The 27,846-nt window shown below is 42.8% G+C and overlaps 2 protein-coding genes across 10 annotated transcripts in view; one reads left to right on the top strand and one right to left on the bottom strand.

The window, feature by feature from the left end:
- mlst8 (MTOR associated protein, LST8 homolog (S. cerevisiae)) overlaps positions 1-26,854 on the bottom strand; it is a 35,256-nt gene extending 8,402 nt beyond the window's left edge. The window contains exons 1-6 of one of the 6 annotated variants that reach the window (XM_078240268.1): positions 26,707-26,818; positions 17,077-17,110; positions 15,425-15,580; positions 8,438-8,489; positions 7,723-7,885; positions 4,369-4,444 (exon numbers count right to left, since the gene is read on the bottom strand). In XM_078240268.1, the coding sequence (XP_078096394.1) occupies positions 4,369-4,444; positions 7,723-7,885; positions 8,438-8,489; positions 15,425-15,553 (420 nt within the window). In that variant the 5' untranslated portion in view covers positions 15,554-15,580; positions 17,077-17,110; positions 26,707-26,818. Of the gene's footprint in view, positions 1-4,368; positions 4,445-7,722; positions 7,886-8,437; positions 8,490-15,424; positions 15,841-15,991; positions 16,205-17,076; positions 17,111-26,706 lie in introns of those variants that run through there. The other 5 variants (XM_078240267.1, XM_078240265.1, XM_078240266.1 and 2 more) reach the window with 5 other exon arrangements.
- The window catches only part of LOC144510628 (hexosaminidase D-like), a 55,131-nt gene continuing 53,654 nt past the window's right edge, over positions 26,370-27,846 (top strand). For 2 of the 4 annotated variants that reach the window (XM_078240242.1, XM_078240241.1), the window contains exon 1: positions 26,370-26,539. Coding sequence is in view for 1 of the 4 variants with exons in the window: in XM_078240240.1 (XP_078096366.1) it covers positions 26,985-27,093 (109 nt within the window). In the remaining 3 variants the exon portion in view is untranslated. Of the gene's footprint in view, positions 27,094-27,846 lie in introns of all 4 variants that reach the window. The other 2 variants (XM_078240243.1, XM_078240240.1) reach the window with 2 other exon arrangements.

The raw sequence follows: 27,846 nt of genomic DNA, 5'->3' as shown, positions 1-27,846 counted from the left end.
GAGGAGCATAGATCAGCTAGATAGACAACATCTTATCCCAAAGGTCGAGGAGTCTAAAACTAGAGGGCATAGGTTTAAGGTGAGAGGGGAGAGATACAAAAGGGTCCAGAGGAGCAATTTTTTCAATCAGAGGGTGGTGAGTGTCTGGAACAAGCTGCCAGAGGTAGTAGTAGAGGTGGGTACAATTTTGCCTTTTAAAAAGCGTTTAGACAGTTACATGGGTAAGATGGGTATAGAGGGATATGGGTCAAACGCGGGCAATTGGGACTAGCTTAGTGGTTTAAAAAAAGGGCCGGCATGGACAAGTTGGGCCGAAGGGCCTGTTTCCATGCTGTAAACCTCCATGACTCTAACATAAAGGGGAATCCCAAAGTCTTCTAAACGCATATAAATTGTCAAAGGAGTAAGGCTGATTAGAGACCAAAAAGAGAATTTATACATGGAGACAGAGGGGACAGCTAAGTATTAAATAAATTCTTTGCATCTGTCTTTGCCAAAGAAGAAGATGCCATCCAGGCCAAGGTGAAAAGGAAGGTAATTCAGACACTAGGAGGGTTTCATATTGATAAAGAGGCTGTATTGGAAACGATGTCTGTACTTAGTTGATAAGGCACCAGAACCAGATAAGATGCATCCAAGGATATTGAGGGGAAGTGAAAGTGTAAATTGCAGAGGCACTGACCATAATTTTTCAATCTTCCTTAGACACAGGTGCCAGAGGACTGGAGAGGTGCAGAGGGATCTAGGTGCTCTAGCATGAGTCACAATAAGTTAGTATGCACGTACAGCAAGTAATTACGACTAATGGAATGTTATCCTTTATTATGAGAGAGAGCTTGAACATAAAAGTAAGGATGTTATGCTTCAGTTATACAGGGCATTGGTGAGACCACATTTCAAATATGGTATGCAGTTTTGGTCTCCTTATTCAAGGAAGGCTGTAAATGCATTGGAGGCAGTTCAGAGGAGGTTTACCAGATTGATTCCTAGAATGACGGGGTTGTTTTATGAGGAAAGACAAACTGGGCGTGTTTGCTCTGGAGCTTAGAAGAGTGGGATGTGGCTTGATTGAAGTAAGATCTTGATTTAAGATTCTGAGTGGTATTGACAAGATAGACATGGAAAGGATGCTTCCTCTTGTGGGCAAGTACAGAACTAGGGAGTGCTGTTTTAAAATTAGGAGTTGTCCTTTTAGGACAGAGAAAAGGAGAAATAGTTTTTCCTCGGAGGCTTGTGCAACATTGGAATTCTCTGCCTCAGAAGGCATGGAGGCAGGGTTATTGAATATTTTTAAGGTGGAGATAGATAGATTCTTGTTAGGCAAGTGAATCAAAGATTATCGGGCATAGATGAGAATGTAGAATTAGAAACACATGAGATCAGCAATAATCCTATTGAAAGGTGGACCAGCTCGAGGGGCTGAATGGCCTACACCCGCTCTTATTTCATATGCTCATATTTGATACAGTGCCACATAACAGACTTGTGAGCAAAGTTATAACTCATGGAATAAAAGGGGAAAGTAGGAACATGGATACAAAATTGACTGCATGACAAGAAAAAAAGAATAATGGTTAATGGATGTTCTTTGGCTGGAGGAAGGTTTGCAGTGGAGTTCCCCATGGGTCAGTGTTGGGACTCTTGATTTTCCTGAAAAAAAATTAATGAACTAGACCTCAGTGTACATAGCACTATTTCAAAGTTTGCGGATATGAAACTCGGAAGCATTGTGAGAAGGATGAAGAAGACATTCAAGAAGACATGGGAAATGGCAAAGTATCAGGATCTGACTGAAAACCGGCATGTTTCTCTCCAGGTAGTTTTCTTGCTGGATCTTACGGCACTTTGTCAAAAAAAAAAGAGGAGTGTATTTCACATTGCCATTTTGAGGGACGGGGCCTAAACACACTGGCAAAGGCGGCTGAGATCAAGTGCCCTGATCAGACTAAGAAATAACCTCCCCCCACACCTCACCATAGAGATGTCGTTCCCCCCCCCCCCGCATAATAGAGATCTCCCCCCAAGATCAACACCAGTATTTCTCTCTTTCCTCTGCCCCAGTGGTCAACACAGGCATCCCCCCCACCCAATCAACTGACATCACAGCATTCCCCCACCCCCCCCACAACCATCAGTCATCGCTGGCATCTCCCCCTCTTTCTTTCTCCCCCCCGACCTACACCTTAAACAGTCATCACCAGCATCTCCTGCTCTCCTCCCCACTACACACACAAGCACCACCCACCCGCCCCAAAGAGGCTCCCACTAGGGTTCACCTTTGGCACTGCCAGGTTGGCACAGTTAGGAACTGCCCAGGCATGTCCCTCTCCCCAGGTGCCATACTCACTTTTGCCCTCATGTGGGGATCCCCGTGACAGGTTCACGTCTGGGTTAATCTGTTGTAACCGACAATACAGAGGGGGAAATACGTGGCAAAAGTGTTTACATTTAAAATCATTTAACTGAGGTTCTTATCCTTTGTAGGTATGAACCACATCACTGTCGAGGGGCAGGGAAATTCGCGTGACATGTTCTCTCCAGAAATTGCGTTTCCCGATTCCGGATTTTCAGCCTGCGTCGCCATTCTCTCTGACAGTGAATGTAGGCTAAAAATCACCTCCATAGAAAAGATGGTGGAACGGGAAGATAGGTGGCAGATGAAGTTCAACGCAGAGAAATGTGAATCATTTTGGCAGCAAGAACAGGGTGAGATAATATAAAATAAACAGTAAAATTCTAAAGGAGCTGTGGGAGCAGAGACACCTGGGTTTATGTAGACATAAGTCATTAAAAGTAACAGGACACGTTGAGATAGCAGTTAATACAACATACTGTAACCTAAGCTTTATTAATAGGGCATAAGGTACAAATCATAGAAATCATAGAAACCCTACAGTGCAGAAGGAGGCCATTCGGCCCATCGAGTCTGCACCGACCACAATCCCACCCAGGCCCTACCCCCACATATTTACCCGCTAATCCCTCTAACCTACGCATTTTAGGATTCTAAGGGCCAATTTTTAACCTGGTCAATCAACCTAACCCGCACATCTTTGGACTGTGGGAGGAAACCGGAGCACCCGGAGGAAACCCACGCAGACACGAGGAGAACGCGCAAACTCCACACAGAGAACGCGCAAACTCCACACAAGAGCAAGAAGGTTATGTTGAACTCGTATATTAGCTCGACCTCAGCTGGAGTACTGCGTCCAGTACCGGGCACCGCATTTTAAGGGATATGAAGGCATTAAGTACAGAAAAGATTCACAAGAATGGTTCCAGGAATTTCACGTATGAAGAAGTTGGGATTGTTTTCCTTAGAGAAAAGAAGGTGGAGAGATTTTATAGAGGTCTTCAAAATTATGAGGGGTCTGGACAGGGTAGATTGGGAGAAACAGCTCCCATCAGTGAAAATATTGAGAATGAGAAGGAACAGATTTAAAGTAATTGCCAAAAGAAACAAAAGCAATACGAGAAAAAAAACTTATTCACACAGCAAATATTTAAAGTCTGGAATGCAGTGCCTGACATTGTGGTGGAGGCAAGCTCAACTGAAGCATTCAAAAAGGAATCAGATTATCAGAAAAGGAAGAATGTGCAAGCTATCGGGAAGAAGGCACTAAGTGAATTATTAATTTGGAGAGTCATTGCTGACACGATGGACCAAATGGCCTCCTTCTGTGCTGTAACAATTCTGTGATCCATTTGCATCCTTATGTTTCATTTCCTCAAGAGATAAAGCTAACATTAGGCCACATTTATCGCTCATTCTTGCTGCTCTGATATAGTTATGATATTTTGATGCTTTTTGAATTGCGTAATTAGAGCATAGTCACCTAAGCCATGTTGCAATTATGTTTAAATCAGATTGTGGGATGTTGGTGTTTGAGGAGCACAGCTTCCCTTTCCTGCTAGGTGTTAGGTTCTCCATGTCATTTTAAATGGTGCAAGCCCATGAATGATCAGATTTATTGAATTCAGTTTTCTACAATCAAAACTGATCATCTCTACACACATGGCTTCCAGCACTTAAAAAACTTGATGTAGCACCATAAGCATTACTGGAGCATTCAATACCTTCATTTTCTTATGGTTCAGAGACAGGTTTAGCCCTTAGATCATGATTTTGTAGGTCAAGCTGGATCAGATCACAGATTCAATAAGTACTGACAAGTTATGAAGAGACTTTGCAAAGTGCAGCAGCGCCACATACTGGCAGGTAATGCATACTGTGGGCAAATGAAAGATGGATTTGCAGCTTGAGCCCTTTTCATGTCTCCACTAGAGACCAAACACAGAGCTTCTCAGCGTGAGTAGGGAAACAACGCCTTTCCTCCAGTTTTGGTGTTTGGTAGTGGTACTCCTTACCTGATTGGGATGCAGGCAGACACAATTGATAGGAGCGTTGACCTGGAAGATTCTCTGACATTGCAGATTACGTGACCTTTCAAAAGAAAAGAATTTCAGGCTCAGTTTCAGATGGACAACCACTTGTTTTTGTACAGCACCTTTAATATAATAAAATGTCCCGAAGACACTTTAGAAGAGAATTATAAAGCAGAAGATGACACTGAGTAACATGAGGACAAATTAGGGAAGGTGACCAAAAGCTTGGTTAAACAGGCAGGTATTAAGTAATGTCTTAATGGAGGAATGTAAGATAGGCATTGAGAGGGTTAGGGAGAGAGTTCTGAGCTTAGAGTCCAGACAGCTAAAGGCATGTACACCAAAGATGGTGCAATTAAAATTGGGGTTGTTCAAGAAGGCCAGAACGATAGGAAAGCAGATATTTCATTGAGTTGTGGGGCTGGAGAAGGTTACAAAGATAGGAAGGATAAAGGCCATGGATGGATGCTTGAATTTGACAAAAACAAGTTGACTAGATATGAAGATTCAAGATAGAAATAAAAGTGGATTCAACAGCAAATATATCTATGGAGGGCTAATACAAAATCAAAATACTGCGGATGCTGGAAATCTGAAATAAATACAGAAATTGCTGGAAACACTCAGCAGATTGGGCAGCATCTGTGGAAAGAGAAAGAGAGTTAATGCTTCAAGACTTATGATGAATGAACATCAACCTGAAATGTTAATTTTGTCTCTGTCTCCACAGAGGCTGCTTAACCTGCTAACCATTTCCAGCATTTTTCTGTATATCTGTCGAGGAATATACTGTGGAGACATTTGCTGGATGCACAGCATTTGTTTCTTCTGTGAATAAGGATAATTAAGTGAAGTCCTTGTGAGACCAAACTCCAAATGGAAAAAGAGGAGGCAAGTGAAACCTGGGGGATCTGGAAACATCTGAGTGTTAAAGCCTCAATATTTAAAAGGCAATGTTTTGACCAATCACAGTCAACCTGCCTGGTTTAAATTTAAACTTGGCAATTAACTGTTCGCTGGTGCATTCTCCATGGAAAAGCCTCCACCAAAGTCCACTTGCCAACCAATCAGCACCCTCTTCTCATGCAGCATAAATTGTTGTTCCCTTTGAAATTTGGTATTCGTGTGAATCTGTTCTAAAGAAGCAGATGTTCTGTTTTGGTTTCCGGCCAGTCAGTTTCAAAGGCCTATCAATCTCCATTGTACTCTAAACCCTGTTGACCCCGACAAATTTCAGAGTGTTGGGAGACCAGTATGTTGGCAGTTACGTGAGAAAGAGGGTTAAAACTTCAGTTAATTGCCTTTCTGCATATCTACATTCCCAACCTACCAGCTTCAGGGGGGTTTTTTCACACACTTCGAATTGTGCACCAATTAAATGTCAAGATGGACAGGTTCATGTTGGTTTCCCGACACTTCAGCACTTTCCACATACATACATACACCAGTGCTCCTCTTGCAAATTAAAATTCACGCCAAATCTCACTAAGATTGTGCACTTTTTTCCAGGGCAAGATAGTAAGATATTTTTAAAAGTCATGATTCAACGAGGGGGAAGGCACTCAGTCTACTGGCGATTCTATGTGAGGACATTGCTGATGCTACACATAACATACCTCAGTGTTTTCTCTGATTTATAAATTAACAATCCTTCTGCCTTAACTGAACAGTTCTTTTAAGCAGCAGATTTACTACAACTTTCATAACACTGTGGTACAATTCATTTATTTCAATGATGGAAAAAGTGGCAGTATAGCACTGGGGTCATCGTCAATCAACCCATAGTATTTGTAGTGTTTTGATATTTTCAGTGGTAGTAAAACTTTGGTTTTGTGAAATTCATATAGTTTTAACAGGTGGAATGGTGATAAAAAAAAATCCCATGGCAATATTTTGAGGGAGTAGGAGAGCTCTCCCTGGCAAATATCCATTTTTAACTCGTATTACTAAGTAAAAGGATGTGATCATTAATACATTGCTATTTGTGAAACCTTAACATGTGTAAATTAGCTGCTGTATTTTTCAAATTAGAGTAGAGATTATATTTCAAAAAATATTTCATTGGTTAAGTGCTTTGGATCATCTTGAGGTTGTGAACAGCAACTTGTATTTATCTAGTGCCTTTAATGTAATAAAATGTCCCAAGATATTTCACAGGAGCAACAAAATATGACATCAGCCACACAAAGGTATATTAGGGCAACTGGCCAACAGTTTGGTTAAAGAGGTAGGTTTTCAAGAGTGTTTTCAATAAGGAAAACAAGGTATAGAGTGTTTTAGGGGAGGAAGTCCAGCACTTAGGGCATAGGCAGTTGAAGGCGTGGCCACCAATGTTTAAGCAATTAAAATGGATCATGTGCAAGAGGTCAGAATGAAAGTGCAGATATCTCAGAGTACACAAGAGTACCTGTGATATTGCCAGGGCTCAGGGACACCCCCACCCACTCCCTTTACCCATTCAGCATATTTTCTCCTCCTACTGTCTCTAGGACTCTGCAGAGCTTGGTCTGCTGCGAGGTGTTGACCAGCAAACAAGGGTCTCAGGTTGCTCCCATATTGAAAGTGAAAGCAAATGATCAAAACAGAACTTCTTATGGAATCTGAAGTTCTTCATCTCCAACTAGCAACTGCAGTAGAAATTGGGAACATACAGTGTGCGGATCCTGTCTTTTCACTTGGTGGGGCAGCAACCTAATCAAGGAAGAGGCTGATTAGGATTGTGGTCTTTGATTAGTGTGTGACAATCTATTACTGTGATACTTAATTCTGATCACAATGGTTCCTTGGTTACGGGAACACCAAAGATTGCTGTGGGCTTTCCTTTTATAATTTTTTTCAAGAAGGCTCCCCCAACCTGAATTTTAAAAATTGGAATTAACACAACACCCATCGTGTCCTCATAATGTCCCAAAGAACCTCACAATTAGGGGATTTTTACAGTAACTTCATTACAGTGTTAATGTAAGCCTACTTGTGACACTGATAAACTTTAAACAATTAAGTAATTTTTGAAACAGTCACTGCTGCAATGTAGGAAATGCAGCAGCAAGTCATATACAGCAAAATCCTACAAACAGCAATATAATAAATAATCTATTTTAGTGATGTAGTTGAGGGATAAATACATTGATCAGAACATAGGGAAGAAATACACTGCTCTTCTTTAGAACCATGCCATGGGATATTTTACATACATCTGAGAGGGTAGACAAAGCATCTGTTTAATGTTGCATTCGAAAGTCTCTGGAGTGGTATCTGAACCCACAACTTTCTGACTCAAATGTGAGAATGTTACCAAATAAGCCACAGCTGACTTGTTTGTTTCTTGATAAATACCTGAGGTCCCAGATCCGGGCCATGCAGTCCTCCCCACCAGTGTACATCCAACGCCCATCCTCATGGAACCCCACTGAGGTGATGTTTTTGCTGACCCCGTCATAGTTAATGACTGGGTTTGGGTTGTTTGAATTCAGGTCATACATTCGGATATGCTGGTACCCTACAAGGTGGGCCAAAAAAAGAAACGTCATTACATCAGATGACACTTGCAACGGGAGTGCCGTTTACACTGCAGAACATGGCTCAAGTCGTACTCCATGCTTTAAGAATGAGCAGCAACATGGTCAAAATGTAGTCCTTGCTTTTCTGAAAAGTGGGCATAAAATTATGCAAATCTCCCTGACGACTACGGTCACTAATTTTCACCTTTCAGCAAAGTGAAGTCTTTCAGGGCACAAGCAAAAAATTCTCCAGCCTTTAGCAAGATTAGAAACATTTAAAATGCAATCCTCCCTTCCATCCCTCTCCCATTGGGGAGTGGATATATCAATCTTAGAATACCTCATGTTAGGTATATTTCACATAGCTATATTTCAGTTTCTATCTCCATTTCAACTACACAGGAGTTGTGTTAAATATGCTTGGATTTACACCATACCATTCAATAATCACACATTTCAGTGTGAAGCTTGGTGCAAGCATCATGACCCACAGGTCTGTCTAAAAAGCATCACGGTGAATGGAGTACACAGGTGCTCGCCACTCTGCTTACCTGCTGCTGCAATCATACTGCGGTCTGGGGTGATTTCCAAGGCATTCACCTGCTGGGAACTTTGTTAAGGAAGCAAGAAGAATGAAGCAGAAACATACAGTAATTCATCAACCCAGCTCCTAGCACAAGTAACACACTGAAAGTTTCACTGGTGCCTGGTAACTATAGGTGGTGGAAAAGGGTAAGGGTCGCCTCACTCACTCCACACAGTACAGCTGAGCACATCTCTGAGCATTGAGACAGATTAACACTCGCAAGTTGCTACAGGATGTGAACCTGGCCAATGACACCAAGGGGAAGGCATGTTCAGAACATTGGAGCTAAAGCTGTGCACTCTCACCTGAAGATGAATGCTCAGAGCATGATGCAAAATTACAAAAAAGCAAGGGAATACAGAATGAGGGGAAAATATTGCAAATCTAAAATAGGAATAAAGAATACTGGACATTGACTCTAGATTGTGGAAATTATGCATCAAAACTGCCTCTATTTCAGTTTATTACTATTCAGTTTTTCTACCAGTTTTATATTTATACTTTATTCCTATTGTTTGAACACAAAATGAACTTGCTTGTTTCACGTAAAAGTCATATTCATCCTCAAGAAGTCTTATACAGGAAGCTACCATGCATTTAACATTGTAATGACTGCTGAATTCTGCATATTCCTGCCGTTTCAGGAAGTAAATTACCAAGCACAATGTCCGCTGTAATTAAAAATGGTACATCAATTACTGCTTATCCCTCTATAACTGTAATCAGGTTTACAAAGCAGGATAGTGTCACTCACTGTGTAATTGAAATAAATTACTAATTATCTGACCACCATGTATATGCACGGTGATGCTGCTTATGGAACAAAGTGATGGTCATTCACTGTCCATCTAAGTTAGTGCTTTACAAACTGGGGCTATCTGGGGATTCAGAGACTTTTCAGGGACTGTGCACAATATGAATTATGAACGAGCAAGAGCTGAAGGCAAGTATGGTGCAAGTCAGGTGGTGGTAGTGGGATGTAGCCACCACAAGTGCAGCATAGAGTGTGTTGGGCAGTATGCACAGAGGGGTGCTCACAGCAACAGGAAGATCATTAGGTCGACCCGCAGTTAGAGGATGGGAGCTCAGCCTTGTTTAAAGGAGGGGGAGATTTTTTTTAATTTAGATGCACTGGTTTTTATTTTCCAGAACTCCTTAGATTTTAGAAGAACTCACAAGGATTGGACAGGAGCAATATAACATTGCTGTTTATTAAAGGAGTAAAAGACAAAACGGGAAATTATAGGTCAGTTCGCCTAATATCAGTAGTAGGCAAAATCCTAGAACCTATTATTAGGGATGAGGTAACATGGACCAGAAAATTATAATATGATTAAACAGAGTCAACATGGATTCCTGACTGACCAATCTGCTTTTTTGCAGATGCAGTAATGGATGTAGTGTATTTGGATTTTCAAAATTAATTCAGTAATTTGTCACACAAAATTAGGACTCATGGGATTGTGAATAATATATTTGCACATGGTGAGGATTGGTTAAAAGGCAAAAAATAATAAAGTAATAATTAAAATATTTAAGTTGGCAGGCTGTAAACAAACTGAGTATGGCAAGAGTCAATACTTGGGCGTCAGCTATTTACAATCCATGTTAATGATGAGGGGACTGAGTGTAATATACTCTAGTTTGTACAAATACAAGGCTGATAAAATTATCAGTGAGTAGCATGCAATGAGATTGCAGAGAAAAAGGTTGGGTGAGTGGACAAGAACATGGCAGATGACTTGTGAAGTTATCCACTTTAAGTTTATTTATTAGTGTCACAAGGAAGCTTACATTAACACTCCAATGAAGTTATTGTGAAAATCCCCTAGTCGCCACACTCCAGCTCCTGTTCGGGTACATTGAGGGAGAATTTAGCATGGCCAATGCACCTAACCTGCACGTCTTTCAGACTGTGGCAGGAAACCAGAGGACCCGGAGGAAACCCACACAGACACAGGGAGAACGTGCAGACTCCGCACAGTGACCCAAGCCGGGAATCAAACCGGGTCCCTGGTGCTGAGGCAGCAGTTCTAACCACCGTGCTGCCCGCAGGTAGGGAAAATAAAAAAGCAGAATATTTTCTGAATGGTGAGAGTGAGAGAAACATTTGCGTTCAGAACAACCGTGTCTTTGTACATAATCACACAGAAATGCAGGTACAGCCATAACGTAAAGCCAATGTCCCAGACTTCACCATTGCCATCCACAGGAATATCCTATCCCACCCCCAGGACAGATCAGCCAGAGCTGCCAGCACATAGGTATAGTCAAACAGGAATGGCCTTGGGAGGTTTCAACATTGGCTCCAAACCTCAGGAAGTTTGATGACATTAGATCAAATATGGATAAGGAAACCTCCTGCTAATTAGCACCAACTGCCCTCCCTCAGTTAATTAAACTGTGCTCCTCATTTTGAACACCACTTGAAAGAAGCAGAGTAGCAAGGACACTCCACTGTCCATCACCAAGAATGGCTCCATAACACCAATACTGACTGAGTTGACCGAATCATGAATGGGATATCTGCCAGTCGGGCCTGCAGCAGGTGGCATGAGAACAAAAACAAGGGAAAAACCTACTTGATCTTTTCCTTGTCAATCTATCTGTCACAGGTTGCACCCGTCTATGACTATATTGGTAGGAGCAAACACCACACATTCCTTGTGGGGATAAAGTCCCATTTTTACACTGAGGACACGCTCCATCATGTTGTGTCACTACACTGTGTTAAATGAGATATATATAGGTCAGATCAAAACTGGACATCCATGAGCGTTGTGAGCCTTAGAAATAGCAGAATGAAATTCCTTCATAATCTGTAACCTCATGATCCATGATATCCTCCACTCTCGTATTACCATCAAGCCAGGAGACCAACTATGGTTTAATGAGAGTACATGAGCATTGCCAGCATTGCCATACCTAAAAATAAGACATCAGCCTGGTGAAGCTACAAAAAAGAGCCAAATACACATGAAACAGCAGAAGCAGCAAGCTATAGACAGATCCAAGTGATTACACAACCAACGGACACTATCAAAGCTCTTACAGTCCTGCCACTTTCAATCGGTAACAATGGTGGACAATGAAACAACTAACTGCAGGAGGAGGCTCCACAAACATCACCATCCTCAAAGTGGAATTCGAAAAGTCCGTGCCAAAGACAAGGCAGAGCATTTCTAACCATCTTCTGCCAGAAGTATCAAGTGGACAATCTATCTCATTTGTAACACCTCAGCTACTGAGGCAGTCTGTGCCCTTATTTAGCTAGAACTGGACAACATTCAGGCTTGGGCTGACAAGTGGCAAGTAACATTCATGCTACACAAGCGCCAGACTATGACCATTTCCAACAAGAAAGAACCTAGTCATTGACATTGAAAGGCATTACCATTGCTGAATCACCCATCATCAACATCCTGGCCGTTACCATTGCTCAGAAGCTTAATTAGACTAGCCATATAAATATTGTGGCTCAAGAGTAGAGGCTGGGAACTCTGCAGTGAGTACCTCACCTTCTGACTCCCCAGAGCCAATCCACTGCAATGGTCCATGTTTCTCTGAAAGATTTCTGATAAAAAGCAGCTTGCTTTCATATTAATATCCATGTTTTGATTTTTGATCATATGACCAAGCTGCCTGGAGATAAACAATAGGAAAAAGTCAGCAAGGAGTCAATTATCTGTCCAAGACCGCAAGAAACTACAAAAGGGTCGTGAACAAAGCCCAGTCCATCACTCAAAGCAACCTCCCATCCATTGACATTTCTACACTTCCCACTGCCTCGGAAAAGCAGCCAGCATAATTAAGGACCCCCACACACCTTGGACATACTCTCTTCCACCTTCTTCCGTCAGGAAAAAGATACAAAAGTCTGAGGTCACGTACCAACCGAGTCAAGAACAGCTTCTGCCCATCAGACTTTTAAATGGACCTACCTCGCATTAAGTTGATCTTTCTCTACACCCTGGCTAGCATGTAACACTACCTTCTACCACCTAGAAGAACAAAGGCTGTAGACACATGGGAACACCACCACCAACAAGTCCCCCTCCGTGACATGCATCACCCTGACCTAAATCTATATTTTCATACATTCACTGTCACTGGACTAAAATTCTGGAGCTCCTTTTCTAACAGCACTGTGGGTGCACTTACAGCACGCGAATTGCAGTGGTTCAAAGCACTGACTGACCACCACCTTCTCAAGGCTAAGTAGGAATGGGCAATAAATGCTGGACTGGTCGTCAATGCTCACATCCCATGAATGAATAAAAATGGAAGCAGAACAGTATGCTAACTTTTGTTACACAGGAATTAGAATATACAAATGAAGAAAGTTTACAGAATACAAGTGGGGCAACACCTGGAGTAGCATGCAGTTTTGGTCTCCTAATCAAAGAAGAATATATTTTACCTAAAGGGAGTGCAACAAATGTTGGCTCCTGGGATGAGGGGCAAAATAAACTGAAATTGCTGGAAATACTTAGGTCAGGCAACATCTGTGGAGAGTAAAACAGGGTTAACAATTTAGGTCAATGTCCCTTCATCAGAAATAGGAAAAGTTAGGAGTGTGAAAGGTATTAGACAAGTAAAAGGGGTGGGGTTGGGGAAGGCTTGGGAAAAGAACGAAAAGGAAGGTCAGTGACAGGACGAATGACAGAAGAGATTAAACGACAAGAGTTAGTAGGATGATGGGATTGCCCTATGCAGAAAGAATATATAGACTAAACCTATATTTCTAGAGTTTACAAGAATCAGAGGCGATCTAATTGAATCATATAAAGTTCTTAAGGACAGATCTAGCAGATCAAAACTGGACATCCATAAGCGTTGTGAGCCTTAGAAACAGCAGAATGAAATTCCTTCATAATCTGTAACCTCATGATCCATGATATCCTCCACTCTCGTGGAGTGTAGAAATGTCAATGGATGGGAGGTTTCTTGACAGGATAGACGCAGCAAAAGTGTTCCTCCTGGCTGAACAATCAAAAATGCTCAGGCCATTTAGGACTGAGATTAAGAGAAATTTATCCATTCAGAGGTTTGTGAATCTTTTCAATTTTCTACCCAGGAAAACTCTATTTACTCGCGACTCTTCAGATACTGAAGCAGTCCATGTTCAAATGCAACAAGATCTGGACAATATCCAGGTTTGAGCTGACAAGTGGCAAGTAACATTCATGCCACACCAAATGCCAGGCAATGACCATCACCAATAAGAGACACTCTAACCACTGCCCTTGACATTCAATAGTGTGACCATCACTGAATCCCCCACTGTCAACATCCTTGGGGTTACCCTTGACCAGAAACTCAACTGGACTCACCACATAAACAGTGGCTACAAGAGCAGGTCAGAGGCTAAGGATACTGTGGTGAGTAACTCATCCTCCTGACTCCCCAGAGCCTATCCACCATCTACAAGGCAAAAGTCAGGAGTGTGATGGAATACTCCCCACTTGCCTGGATGGGTGCAGCTCCAACAACACTCAAGAAGCTTGACACTATCCAGGACAAAGCAGCTCGCTTGACTGGCACCACATCTACAAACATTCAATCCCTCCACCACCGACGCTCAGTAGCAGCAGTGTGTACTATCTACAAGATGCACTGCAGCAATTCACCAAAGGTCCTTAGACAGCACTTTCCAAGCCCACGACCATTTCCTAGAAGGACAAGGGCAGCAGATAAATGGGAACACCACCACCTGCAAGTTCCCCTCCAAGCCACTCACCATCCTGACTTGGAAATATATCACCGTTCCTTCACAGTCGCTGGGTCAAAATCCTGGAATTCCCTCCCTAACCGCATTGTGGCTCAACCCACAGAACACGGACTGCAGCGATTCAAGAAGGCAGCTCACCACCACCTTCTCAAGGGAAACTAGAGATGGGCAATAAATGCTGGCCAGCCAGTGACGCTCATGTTCCACAAATTAATTTTTAAAAACTCTAGATGCTTGGCTGTTGAGTACTGAGGGAATTAAAAGATATGTGGTCAGTGCAGGAAGGAGGAGTTCAGGCAAAAGATCAGCCATGATCTTGTTGAATGTTGAAGCAGGCTCAACTGGCCTACTCTAGCCATTTCTTATGTTCTTAAGTACAATATAAACGCAAAGAAAGGACACAAAATGCAACTCATTCGTATTAAGTTTATAATTTAGATGGAAGCTCCATGAGCATTAATCTATTTGAAAAGGCGTTCTTCAACCAAAACAGTTTAAGAAATACTGACCTAATTGATTGCCAGCTGCTGAGACAGGAAATCTGATTATATTTAATCGCATCAAATTTTATGGAAAAAAATTACAAAAGTACGAAACTTGAGCACATATCTATGCTGACACTCCAGTGCAGTACTGAGGGGATGCTGCATAAGTAGAGGTGCTGTCTTTTAGAAGAGACATTAAATGGAGGTGCCACCTGCCATCTCAGGTGGATGTAAAGGGTCCCTTGGAATTATCTGAAGAGCAGGTGAGATCACTTGTCTGTCTTGGCCAATAAATATCCCTCAACTAACATAACTAAATCAACTCAATTTGTCGGGGCGGCACGGTAGCACAGTGGTTAGCACTGCTGCTTCACAGCTCCAGGGACCTGGGTTCGATTCCCAGCTTGGGTCACTGTCTGTGTGGAGTTTGCACATTCTCCTCGTGTCTGCGTGGGTTTCCTCCGGGTGCTCCGGTTTCCTCCCACAGTCCAAAAATGTGCGGGTTAGGTTGATTGGCCATGTTAAAATTGCCCCTTAGTGTCCTTGGATGCGTAGATTAGAGGGATTAGCGGGTGGGATATGGGGGTAGGGCCTGGGTGGGATTGTGGTCGGTGCAGACGCGATGGGCCGAATGGCCTCTTTCTGTACTGTAGGGTTTCTATGATTCTTTCAGCACATTTGATGTTTTTAGGACCTCGCCATGTGCAAATTGGCTGGGGCCAGGCGGCAAGGATACAGAATCCTGATGCTGCACAGTCCGGGTGCAGATGCCACTGTGCGCCTGCCAGAAGCGGACGGTGTGATCATAACCAGCAGTGGCCAGGATGACAGGATCACTGCCCACTGTGCCGGGGCTTGTGTTCATGGTGAGGCCTGGATCAGTCACTCACACCTGCAACAAGAATGTCAGTATCACGGCCAAAGCTGCCATCCTGTCCTTACTCTAACTGTACCAATTTTAACTTTCCCCCGGCTCAGCCCAGGCACCGCTGTTGTTTTTCCTGCTCCTTCCCCTTTCTCTAGTATGCTAGCAAAGACCCGCCCCAACTCCAGGTCACATCCGCTTCCCCACCCTGTTCTTCCATATACCTGGAGCAAATCTCCCTCCCTTGCCCCACCCAGCTTGTATCCGCTACCCGACACGTTGGGACTAATTTTTCACCTTCCTTCCCCAGGCTCCGTACCCAGACCCTCCCCTTTCACGCCCACACTCTTTCCCTTCCCCACGGGCCTGGGCTGCTTTCTGTCTCACCCCCCCCCCTGCCATTCCTGGGCTCATTTCCAACCCCCACACACTGTTTACCCCGCGGGAGTGGCCGCGTTTCCCTCCTCTTCCCCCGGCTCAGCCGAGCACCGCTGTAGTTTTTCCTGCTGCTCCCCTTTCCTCACTTTGTCAGCCCACAACAGGCCTAGTCCGTCTCTAAATGTGTCAGCCGGTCCTGTCTTCTAAATGCTCCGACCTGCTGCCTCGTCCCCAGCAGCGAGGTTCCCCAGCATTTTCACCCCACCCTGCAAATTAATTCTCTTCAAGTACATATCCAGTTGTCTTTTAAAATTTCCCGCAGAATCTACTTCTACCACCTTTTCAGGTCGTAATTCCTGTGTTTATTATCACTGAGGGTCAAAGGGCCTGGGTGAGGAACGCAGATTAGAAACATTTTCTGGCTCTGCAAATCCAAAAAGTGAGTAAGTGCCCTGGAAGATCAAGATTTTTACTCGGGGCTGGAGGGTGGGAATAACAATGGGGGCGACCCCAGAACAAGTCCAAAGGCTGCCGGGTGCAGAGATAGGCTGGGCGGAAGGCTTCCTTCGGTGCACCAGTACTCTGGATTTAAAAAAATAAAAGTCTTCCAGTCCTTACTACATCACCCACTCACTCCCCATGTCCAACCATTTTTCTAAATCAAAGCTCCCCACCATCTCCATAGCCCTTCATATGCTCCATGCCCCTCTAACCATTCCCAATAGCCTCTCTTTCCTCCATGCCAACTTGTCCAGGGTCCCGGGTTCGATTCCCGGCTCGGGTCACTGTCTGTGTGGAGTTTGCACATTCTCCTCGTGTCTGCGTGGGTTTCCTCCGGGTGCTCCGGTTTCCTCCCACAGTCCAAAGATGTGCGGGTTAGGTTGATTGGCCAGATTAAAAATTGCCCCTTAGAATCCTAAAATGCGTAGATTAGAGGGATTAGCGGGTAAATATGTGGGGGTAGGGCCTGGGTGGGATTGTGGTCGGTGCAGACTCGATGGGCCGAATGGCCTCCTTCTGCACTGTAGGGTTTCTATGATTTCTATGATTGTGCTCCTCTATCCATCCCCATGGTGCTTTATAGACCCTCTAACAACAAAGCAAATTTATGCCCCCTCCCCCCGCCACCTACCCTGCCAACTCACCCAGTATCCACCATGGGAAGACCTCAGGACCATGCTGAGATGAAATAAAATAAAGATATTAAATATCAATTGAAGAATTCACTACTTAAAAAGCTTTCATTGATTTAAAAAAAAAACAATTCTCTGGATGAAGGGTCATCCAGACTCCAAACATTGATTCTATTCTCTCTCCAAAAAGCTGTCAGACCTGAGTTTTTCCAGCATTTTCTGTTTTTGCTTGGAATTCAAAGAGTCTGTAGCCACCTGGAGCTATAAATCCGACTGAAGGGAAAGGCACAGAACAATAATAATGAAAGGCTTTGAATTTGTTCATGCAGCATTATGTTAACAAAGTGAAATAACAAGCAAATAATTTAAAAAACTATTTGAGGGGCGGGAGTTTTAAATGCCTTGACAGTTCCCTTTGACAGTATTGAATTATGCATTTTTTACACACATCCATACCTACTTTTAACAATTCTAAAGAACACCTTATCTCTCCAAAAGGTCAGGACCATACCCCAAAGGATAGCTTACATCTCCAAAAGGCTATATATATATATATATATCACGTATCCAAATAACTCAACAAGGTTGAGACTTGCTTCTACCAGGTCTAATTTTCGCACATCAGGTCACATCACTCCGAGCTGACGAAAATCTGACATGACTGGAGGCAGCTGCTGTTTTACATGGGCAGCTACCTCCATGAACCATGAATATGCAACTTAGAATCCACCATCCCCCCTTCCCCATGAAACGCCATGTTCAGGGTGGGACTACCTGATTTAGGCCTCCACAGTCATTTTCATAAAGACAGAGAGGCTCTCTGTCTTTATGAAAATTAAGGCCCAAGTCATTGTTTCCCAAATTGTCATTGATCTAATCTCAATTGAAGATCAACCTTCCATGTCTGCCAATTTCATTCTGTCCCAACTATGTACAGTAAATCTCTAACTTTTTCTGAAGACTCAGAAACAGGATTGTCCTGCAACACTCATAATTTCAAACTGTTCTTCCCCCATGGAACTGATTTCTTCCTATTTCACTCTATTTTTTCTACATTTGTCCAGTCTTTTTTCCACCTACATCTTCTGGTGCCCTTTGTTGATTCAACAGTTTCCTGTTTCCTGGCCCTAACTGATTTACTTTTGTCATGGACATCCAATTCCTTTTTCCCTCCAAGTTCCACCAGAATAGCCTGAGGACTCTTTGTTTCTCCTTTGAACAGAGGTTCAATCAGTCCCCCTCCACCACCACTTTCCTCCATTGGCTGAGCAACTTCTCCTTTGACTCCATTCATTTCCTCAAACTATGAGGGCTTTTAAAGTAAATTGTTGGGGGCAGGGGGGATAACACCTAATGGAAGACGTGGTAGATTAAAGGGAAAGGACAAACCTAGAGTAAGGTTCTTACCTTAGTGATAATCAGAGAATGGCAGGAAGGTACAGAGCATACTAATTTATGACTGGCAGCAGATAATGCCAGAATTGCAAAAATAGGAAAAATATTCGGCATGGACAAGTTGGGCCGAAGGGCCTGTTTTCATGCTGTAAACCTCTATGACTCAAAGGCTGTGTATCTTGTTATGACCAGTTAGGGACCAGTAACATTTTGTTTAAAGTAGACAAACTTTGAAATCTTGGATACTTAGTTCAATTATTAAGGAAGTTACAGCATGGCACTTAGAAAATATTAATGCAGTCAGGTAGAGTCAACATGGTCTTGAGAAAGGGAAATCATGTTTGACTAATTTACTGGACTTCCATCCATTGACTCTGTCTACACTTCTCGCTGCCTTGACTAAGCAGCCAGCATAATTAAGGACCCCACACACTCTGGACATTCTCTCTTCCACCTTTCTCCGTCGGGAAAAAGCTACAAAACTCTGAGGTCGCGTACCAACCAACTCAAGAACAGCTTTTTCCCTGTTGCTGTCAGACGTTTGAATGGACTTACCTTGCATTAAGTTGATCTTTCTCTACATCCTAGCTATGACTGTAACATTACATTCTGCACTCTCTCATTTCCTTCGCTAGGAACAGTATGCTTTGTCTGTATAGTGCGCAAGAAACAATACTTTTCACTGTATGTTAATACATGTGACAATAATAAATCAAATCAAATCAAATTATTTGAGGAAGTAACAAGCAATGTGAATAAAGGAGAACCTTCTGTTGTGGTGTACTTGGATTTCCAAAGGACAAGTAATAGGGTGGGACATCAAAGGTTATTCCACAAAATAAGAGCTCATGGTGTAGGGGATAACTTATCACATTCAAGGATATGAATTAGGAGCAGGTGAATGCTACTCGACACCTCAAGCATGCTCTGCCATTCAATAAGATCATTGTAATCTGAACTTCATAATTCTCATGATAACCTTTTACGCCTTGCTTATCAAGAATCTATTTAGTTCCACCTTAAAGATATTCAAAGACTCTGCTTCCACCACCTTTTGTTCCAAAGACTCACTGCCCTCTGAAAGAAAATAATTCTCCTCATCTCTGGCTTAAATGGATGACTCCTTATTTTTAAACAGTGACTCCTAGTTCTAGATTTTCCCAAAAGAGAAACCATCCTTTCCACATTCATCCTGTCAATACTCCTCAGGATCTTATATGTTCAGTCAAGTTGCTTCTTAATCTTCTAAACTCCAACGGATACAAGCCTAGCCTATCCAACTTTTCTTCATAAGACAACCCACCCATTCCTGGTATTAGTTTAGTAAACCTTTCTGGACTGCTTCCAATGCATTTATATCCTTGCTTAAATAAGGAGACCAGTATTCCAGATGTTGTCTCACCAGTGTTCTGTATAACTGAAGCATAACCTCCTTACTTTTGTATTTCTTCCCCTTCGGAATAAACAATAACATTCTATTACTTTCCTAAATCCTTGCTGTACCTGCATACTAACCTGTTAGGATTCATGCACTAGAATACCCAGATCCTTCTGCATCCAGGGCTCTGCAATCTCTCATCATTTAGATAGTATGTTTCTTTTTCATTCTTCCTGCTGAAAAGGACAATTTCACATTTTCCCATATCAGACTCTATTTGCTAGGTCTTTATCTAGTCACTCAACCTATCTATATCCCTTTGTAGCCTCCTTATGCCCTCTTCACGACTTACTTTTCTATCTATCTTTGTACCATCAGCAAATTTAGCAACCATATCTTTGGTCCCTTCGTTCAAAACATTTATATAAACTGTAAAAAGTTGAGGCCCCAGTACTGATCCTTGTGGCACACCACTTATTACATCTTACCAACCAGAAAATGACCCATTTATGTCTTCTCTGTGTTTCCTGTGAGCCAGTCAATCTTCTATCAGATTTTCAATATATTGCCCCCTACACCTACATTTTATTTTCCACAGTAACCTTTGATGTGGCACCTTATCAAATGCCTTCTAGACATCTAAGTGTAGTACATCCACCATTTCCGCTTTATTCATTACATATATTTTTCAAACAACTCCTATAAATCCAATAAAAGGCATTTGGACAGATACATGGATAGAAAAGGTTTAGAGGGATATGGGCCAAATGCAGGCAAATGGTGTTAGCTTAAATGGGTACTTTGGTCGGCATGGCCCAGTTTGGGCTGAAGGACCTGTCTCCGGGCTGTTAAGAACATAAGAAATAGGAGCAGGAGTAGGTCATCTAGCCCCTCGAGCCTGCCCCGCCATTCAATAAGATCATGGCTGATCTGAAGTGGATCAGTTCCACTTACCCGCCTGATCCCCATAACCCCTAATTCCCTTGCCGATCAGGAATCCATCTATCTGTGATTTAAACATATTCAACAAGGTAGCCTCCACCACTTCAGTGGGCAGAGAATTCCAGAGATTCACCACCCTCTGAGAGAAGAAGTTCCTCCTCAACTCTGTCCTAAACTGGCCCCCCTTTATTTTGAGGCTGTGCCCTCTAGTTCTAGCTTCCTTTCTAAGTGGAAAGAATCTCTCCACCTCTACTCTATCCAGCCCCTTCATTATCTTATAGGTCTCTATAAGATCCCCCCTCAGCCTTCTAAATTCCAATGAGTACAAACCCAATCTGCTCAGTCTCTCCTCATAATCAACACGCCTCATCTCTGGTATCAACCTGGTGAACCTTCTCTGCACTCCCTCCAAGGCCAATATATCCTTCCGCAAATAAGGGGACCAATACTGCACACAGTATTCCAGCTGCGGCCTCACCAATGCCCTGTACAGATGCAGCAAGACATCTCTGCTTTTATATTCTATCCCCCTTGCGATATAGGCCAACATCCCATTTGGCTTCTTGATCACCTGTTGCACCTGCAGACTGGGTTTTTGCGTCACATGCACAAGGACCTCCAGGTCCCTTTGCACAGTAGCATGTTGTAATTTTTTTCTATTTAGATAATAATCCAATTTGCTATTATTTCTTCCATAGTGAATAACCTCGCATTTGTCATTATGATTCTATGATTCTAAATCAGTTAAACATGATTTCCGCCTCACAAAACCATGTGAACTCTTGCCTGATTACTTTAAACTTATCTATGTGCCCTGCTTTAGTGTCTTTAATAATAGCTTCTAACATTTCCCTTTGACAGATGTTAAGCTAACTGGCCTGTAGTTTCCTGCTTTTTGCCACTCTCCCTTTTCGAACAAAGGAGTTACACTTGCTACTTTCCAATCCAACGGAACCTTCCTGGAATCTAAGGAGTTTTGGAAAATTAAAATTAATGCTTCAACTATCTCACAGGCCACTTCTTTTAAGACCCTCAAATTAAGTCAATCAGGATCTGGAGACTTCTCAGCTGGTAGCTCCAACAATTTGCTCAGTACCACTTCCCAAGTGATTGTTATTTTCTTGATTCCCTCCCTTCCATTTCCTGATAAATATGCTTATGACAGACAGATAGGTAGGGACGTAAGTTTTGAAGAGGACCTTGGGAGCCTGCAAAGGGATACAGGTAGATTAAGTGAGTAGGCAAAAATTTGGCAGATGAACTATGTCGGAAAATATGAACTAATCGACTTTGGCAGGAAGAATAGAAAAACAGTATACTATTTAAAATGAATGTGATTGCAGAACTCTGTGATATGGGGGATCCTGGTATATGATCCTGTGTGTCCATGTACTTGAATCACAAAAAGTCAGTAAGCAGGTACAGCAAGTGATCAGGAAGATATATGAAATGTAATACAAAAGTAGGGACATTTCACTACAGAGTGTTGGTGAAACCACATTTGGAATTATGGGAGCGACCTTGAGCCCATGTTCGCTGTCCAAGTGAATGCCGGCGGGGGCTCAAGATCCAGAAGTCGCAGCTCTCTTGGGTGAGAACTTCCTCACCTCTCACCAGTGATGTCATCAGGTTCATGAGCAAAACTGGCAAGAAGCTGCTTTACATGAATTTGCATAGATTTTAATATAACTAACCCCTCCCCTCACCAGATATTGACCCCTCCCCCAGTCCCTGCTGGATATTGACGAAGGTGGGTGCCGGCTTAGACCTCTATCCCTCCCACCTCCTTGTTGTAGATGGTGCATACTGCAACCACTGTGCACCATTGATAGAGGCAGTAATTGTTTAACGTGGTAGATGGGGTGCCAATCAAGTGGGCTGCTTTGCCCTCTCTGGTGTTTATAATAATTCCAGGAGTCAACTGTGAAGGAAACGTGCTTTTATTACACAAAATGAAAATAAACAATACCACAATCCTGTGGTGAACACAGCAGAGTCTCAACCAGGACTAAAAGGTTAATGGACCCTCTCATGATCTTGCTTTATACAGGGCTCGTTAAATGAGCTCTACCTGATTGGTTAATTACCAATCCCCAGGGAGTTCGTATTCAATGAGCCCAACTGGGAGGTCAATTAATGATTCCCCATGCAGATCATGGGGGTTATCACAGTGTTGAATTTCATTACTATATGAGCTACACTCATCCAAGCAAATGGAGAATATTCCTGAGGTGACCAGATTTTCAAGGGTGAAAACCAGGATCCCCTGAGGCTCCTTCACAACACAAAGTGATTTCCCTTTGCAACTCTTCAAGTGCAGTAACTTCTCAATCATTGTGTACCAGGGAAAAGTGAAACAGCCATCAACTGGTGCTTTTTCTTCTCATCAAAGTCAATTCCCTGCCAAGACATGAGGAAATAACACCCTGCAAATTAAAAACTCGGACAAATGCTTCTCACCTTCCTGTTGTTGATTTTCTGCCTGCCTCACCTGAAAGTGCTTTCCATGTGCTATATGAAAATGTAATGTCGTCCTGCAGGACCGAGCGGACAAAAACATCCCCAAATGCAAAACCAAGTGAACACAAACTGCACTGAATGCAAGACTAAGCGAACACAAACTGCACTGATTTCAGATCCAAGCAAACACAAACTGCACCAAAAGCAGAACCAAGTGAACACAAACTGCACTGAATTCAGAACCAAGTGAACACAAACTGCACTGAATTCAGAACCAAGTGAACACAAACTGCACTGAATTCAGAACCAAGTGAACACAAACTGCACTGAATTCACAACCAAGCGAACACAAACTGCACTGAATTCACAACCAAGCGAACACAAACTGCACCAAAAGCAGAACCAAGTGAACACAAACTGCACTGAATTCAGAACCAAGTGAACACAAACTGCACTGAATTCAGAACCAAGTGAACACAAACTGCACTGAATTCAGAACCAAGCTAACACAAACTGCACTGAATGCAAGACTAAGTGAACACATACTGCACTGAATTCACAACAAAGCGAACACAAACTGCACCAAAAGCAGAACCAAGTGAACACAAACTGCACTGAATTCAGAACCAAGTGAACACAAACTGCACTGAATTCAGAACCAAACGAACACGAACTGCACTGAATGCAGGACCAAGTGAACACAAACTGCACTGAATTCAGAACCAAGTGAACACAAACTGCACTGAATTCAGAACCAAGTGAATACAAACTGCACTGAATTCAGAACCAAGTGAACACAAACTGCACTGAATTCAGAACCAAGTGAACACAAACTGCACTGAATTCAGAACCAAGTGAATACAAACTGCACTGAATTCAGAACCAAGCTAACACAAACTGCACTGAATGCAGGACCAAGTGAACACAAACTGCACTGAATTCAGAACCAAGTGAACACAAACTGCACTGAATTCAGAACCAAACTAACACGAACTGCACTGAATGCAGGACCAAGTGAACACAAACTGCACTGAATGCAGGACCAAGTGAACACAAACTGCACTGAATGCAGGACCAAGTGAACACAAACTGCACTGAATTCAGAACCAAGTGAACACAAACTGCACTGAATTCAGAACCAAACTAACACGAACTGCACTGAATGCAGAACCAAGTGAACACAAACTGCACTGAATTCAGAACCAAGTGAACAGAAACTGCACTGAATTCAGAAAAAACTGCACTGAATTCAGAACCAAACTAACACGAACTGCACTGAATGCAGGACCAAGTGAACACAAACTGCACTGAATTCAGAACCAAGTGAACACAAACTGCACTGAATTCAGAACCAAGTGAATACAAACTGCACTGAAATCAGAACCAAGCTAACACAAACTGCACTGAATGCAGGACCAAGTGAACACAAACTGCACTGAATTCAGAACCAAGTGAACACAAACTGCACTGAATTCAGAACCAAGTGAACACAAACTGCACTGAATGCAGGACCAAGTGAACACAAACTGCACTGAATTCAGAACCAAGTGAACACAAACTGCACTGAATTTAGAACCAAACTAACACGAACTGCACTGAATTCAGAACCAAGCTAACACAAACTGCACTGAATTCAGAACCAAGCTAACACAAACTGCTTTGAATGCAGGACCAAGCAAACACACACTGCACCAAATGCAGGACCAAGCAAACACAAACTGCACCGAATGCAGGACCAAGTGAATACAAACTGCACTGAATTCAGGATCAAGTGAACACATACGAAGGAGATAGTCATTGACTTCAGGAAGCGTAGTGGAGGACATGCCCCTATCTACTACATCAATGGGTTCGAAGTAGAAATGGTCGAGAGCTTCAAGTTTTTAGGTGTCCAGATCACCAACAACCTGTCCTGATCACCCCATGCCAACGCTATAGTTAAGAAAGCCACCAATGCCTCTACTTTCTCTGAAGACTAATGAAATTTGGCACGTCCGCTACGACTCTCACCAACTTTTACAGGTGCACCATAGAAAACATTTTTTACATAGAAAAAATGTACAGACAACTGTACATTTAAGACCTGGCTGGCTGTAGAGATTTGCATTCTAATCAGTATTCTGTAATTTGATTTCTGTGTCTGTTTGCACTGTTTGAGAACAGATATCCACTCCATCTGACGAAGGAGCTGTGCTCCGAAAGCTTATGGTATTTGCTACCAAATAAACCTGTTGGACTTTAACCTGGTGTTGTGAGACCTCTTCCTGTGCTTACCCCAGTCCAACGCCGGCATCTCCACATCATGACTTTACAAGAACAGGGAGGGAGGGGGGGGGGGGGGGGAGGTTCTCTTGGCTTATCCTTCAATCAACGTCACAAAAATATATCTAGTCAGTTATCTCAATGTTCTATGTCAAACCTTGCTGTTGTGTTACAGTACAATAGGGACAACCATTTAAATGTAATTACTTGGCCTGGAAGCACTTTGGGACATCCAGCATTCTTCCTTTCTGTATCAGAGGAAGTTTATCCCCTTTGTAAATAAATTGAAATTGTACATTTTTACTTATTTACTTATAATAGTCCAACAGTAAAATCATGTGAAGTACATTAGAATGGTCTAAACATTGGTCTAACGTTTTAGGTTTCATTTGTGATTTGCGTTTTGTTTTAGGCAGCAAACCTTTAAGGGGCTGCCCCTTAATTTATCCCTTAGTCTATTTGCTCAGGCTATTTTATTTATTTTAAATAGGAGAACCAGTCCTTGAGCAACGGTACTTTATCACAAACATATACATTTCAAGAGACTCTCCACATACACACAAGTATTTCAAGGTAGAATCTAAGATTGAGTGATCTCCACAGTTTAGATGACCACAGGGTGAAAATGCTCACCCATTCACTGAAATAAGGGGTTATTTTGTGGCTTTTAGATTTTATCTAGTTTAAATATGTAGAGAGCAAATAATATATTATAAATTAGAATTTTTCTGCATTGAAAATTTACAATATACATTTTGTAACGGGCCTACTGGATAAGCCACTGTCGCTTTAAGGCAGGTAGGAGGAATTTAGGTCCCAGGACGGTAAATGCCAGCTGGAGCTTTTGGGGGTGGGGGATGCTATGAGCGGCTGTCTCAAGGCAGGGAGCTCAGGAGGGAGACCGAAGCTGGAGCTGAAACAGAGCGGGAAACTGAACGACTCGCTTTAAATGGGCTGTTGGAGGCGGAAAGGAAGGACAAAATTGGTCGACACGGAACCGACGAGCGGCGATACCTGAGCGGCGGGGGCGAGGGCGAGGTGAGTATTTGGGGAACGGGGGTAGAAGATCGGAGCAGAATCACAGAATTATTCCGGCGCAGAAGGAGGCCATTCGGCCCACCGTGATTAGAGTCTCGCAAAGATCCGAGTGGCTCAAACTCCTCAGCCGGGGTCCCCCCCCACCCCCAAATTACTGAATAACTCACTGCCTTAATGCTGAACAACCAAGAGCCACCATGGGGGTTCCTGGCACATTACAAGGAGATGATATTTTGCCGACTCCAGATTCACAACTTGCCCCTCGGCGGGATCAGTCCCAACGGTGACAAGGTGTCAACCCCAAAGCAATGTCCTGCCTCTCCCAGGGTTTAAACATCCCCCCCCCCCCCCCCGAGCGCAGCTGCCAGGAGAAACATCGCGGAGGCATTTGATTTTTCCCCAATTTTCTTATGAGTTCAGAAAAACATTGGAAATTGGGGCAAGGATGGGAGGCGGGGGTGTCAGCAGATATTATCTGCAGTCTGAATTGATAGTGAGCCGGATGTGTGTGTGTGCCATTGGATTTGGATATCTGGATGCCCCGCACAACGCAGGTTGGCCGGAGTAGTTTTTTCTGCTCTGCTGAACATATGTTTTATTGTATTGAGATATTGACCTTGGCAGAGTGGATTAACACACAGAGTATGGATGCTGTGCCAAAGGCTGTCCAGTTTAATATAGGGCCTCTGCAAGTTCAAATTAAAGATTTCTCTTAATTGTAATATGATATTTGTTTTCACACTGCATTAATGACGTGCCGTTTACTACACGCGTGTGTTTTAATGGAATAGGGGGAAATGGGAGTTGTGGAGAGGCCGTGACTTCTTGGTGCCTATTAGTCTAAGAATTCGGTTGTGAAAGATGTTACTTAGAGGCCGGGCATGTGACCAGCACATACTCTTGGAAGTGCCATGTTTCTTATGAGACATTGAATTGACGTTCTGCCCTCTTCAGTGGACATAAAATATCCCATGATACTATCTGAAGAGAAGGGAGTTTCTCCCTGGCGTTTTGGCCAAACATTATGCAATTTGAAAATAAGTAATCTACGAAGGATGGCCAATCTACAATGACAGGCCACAAACGGAAAGTCTATCCCCTTGTTTTTGTTTGAAGATATAAAGATAAGCATTTTACAAAATTCATTCTTGAGATGTGTGTGTCGCTGGAAAGATCAACATTTATTGTCTGATTCTAGCTGCCCTTGAGATGGTGGGTCTTGAATGGCTGCAGTTGGTACAGTATATAATTCATCTGTAAAGGTTTTGCTTCTTGTATTTGTACAGTACATGACAAGCAAGAAGGAA

The sequence above is a fragment of the Mustelus asterias genome, chromosome 23 (genome assembly GCF_964213995.1).
Source record: "Mustelus asterias chromosome 23, sMusAst1.hap1.1, whole genome shotgun sequence".
Lineage (NCBI taxonomy): Eukaryota > Metazoa > Chordata > Chondrichthyes > Carcharhiniformes > Triakidae > Mustelus > Mustelus asterias.
Note: the sequence above shows the minus strand (reverse complement) of the source record. Positions and strands in the feature narration are given on the sequence as shown.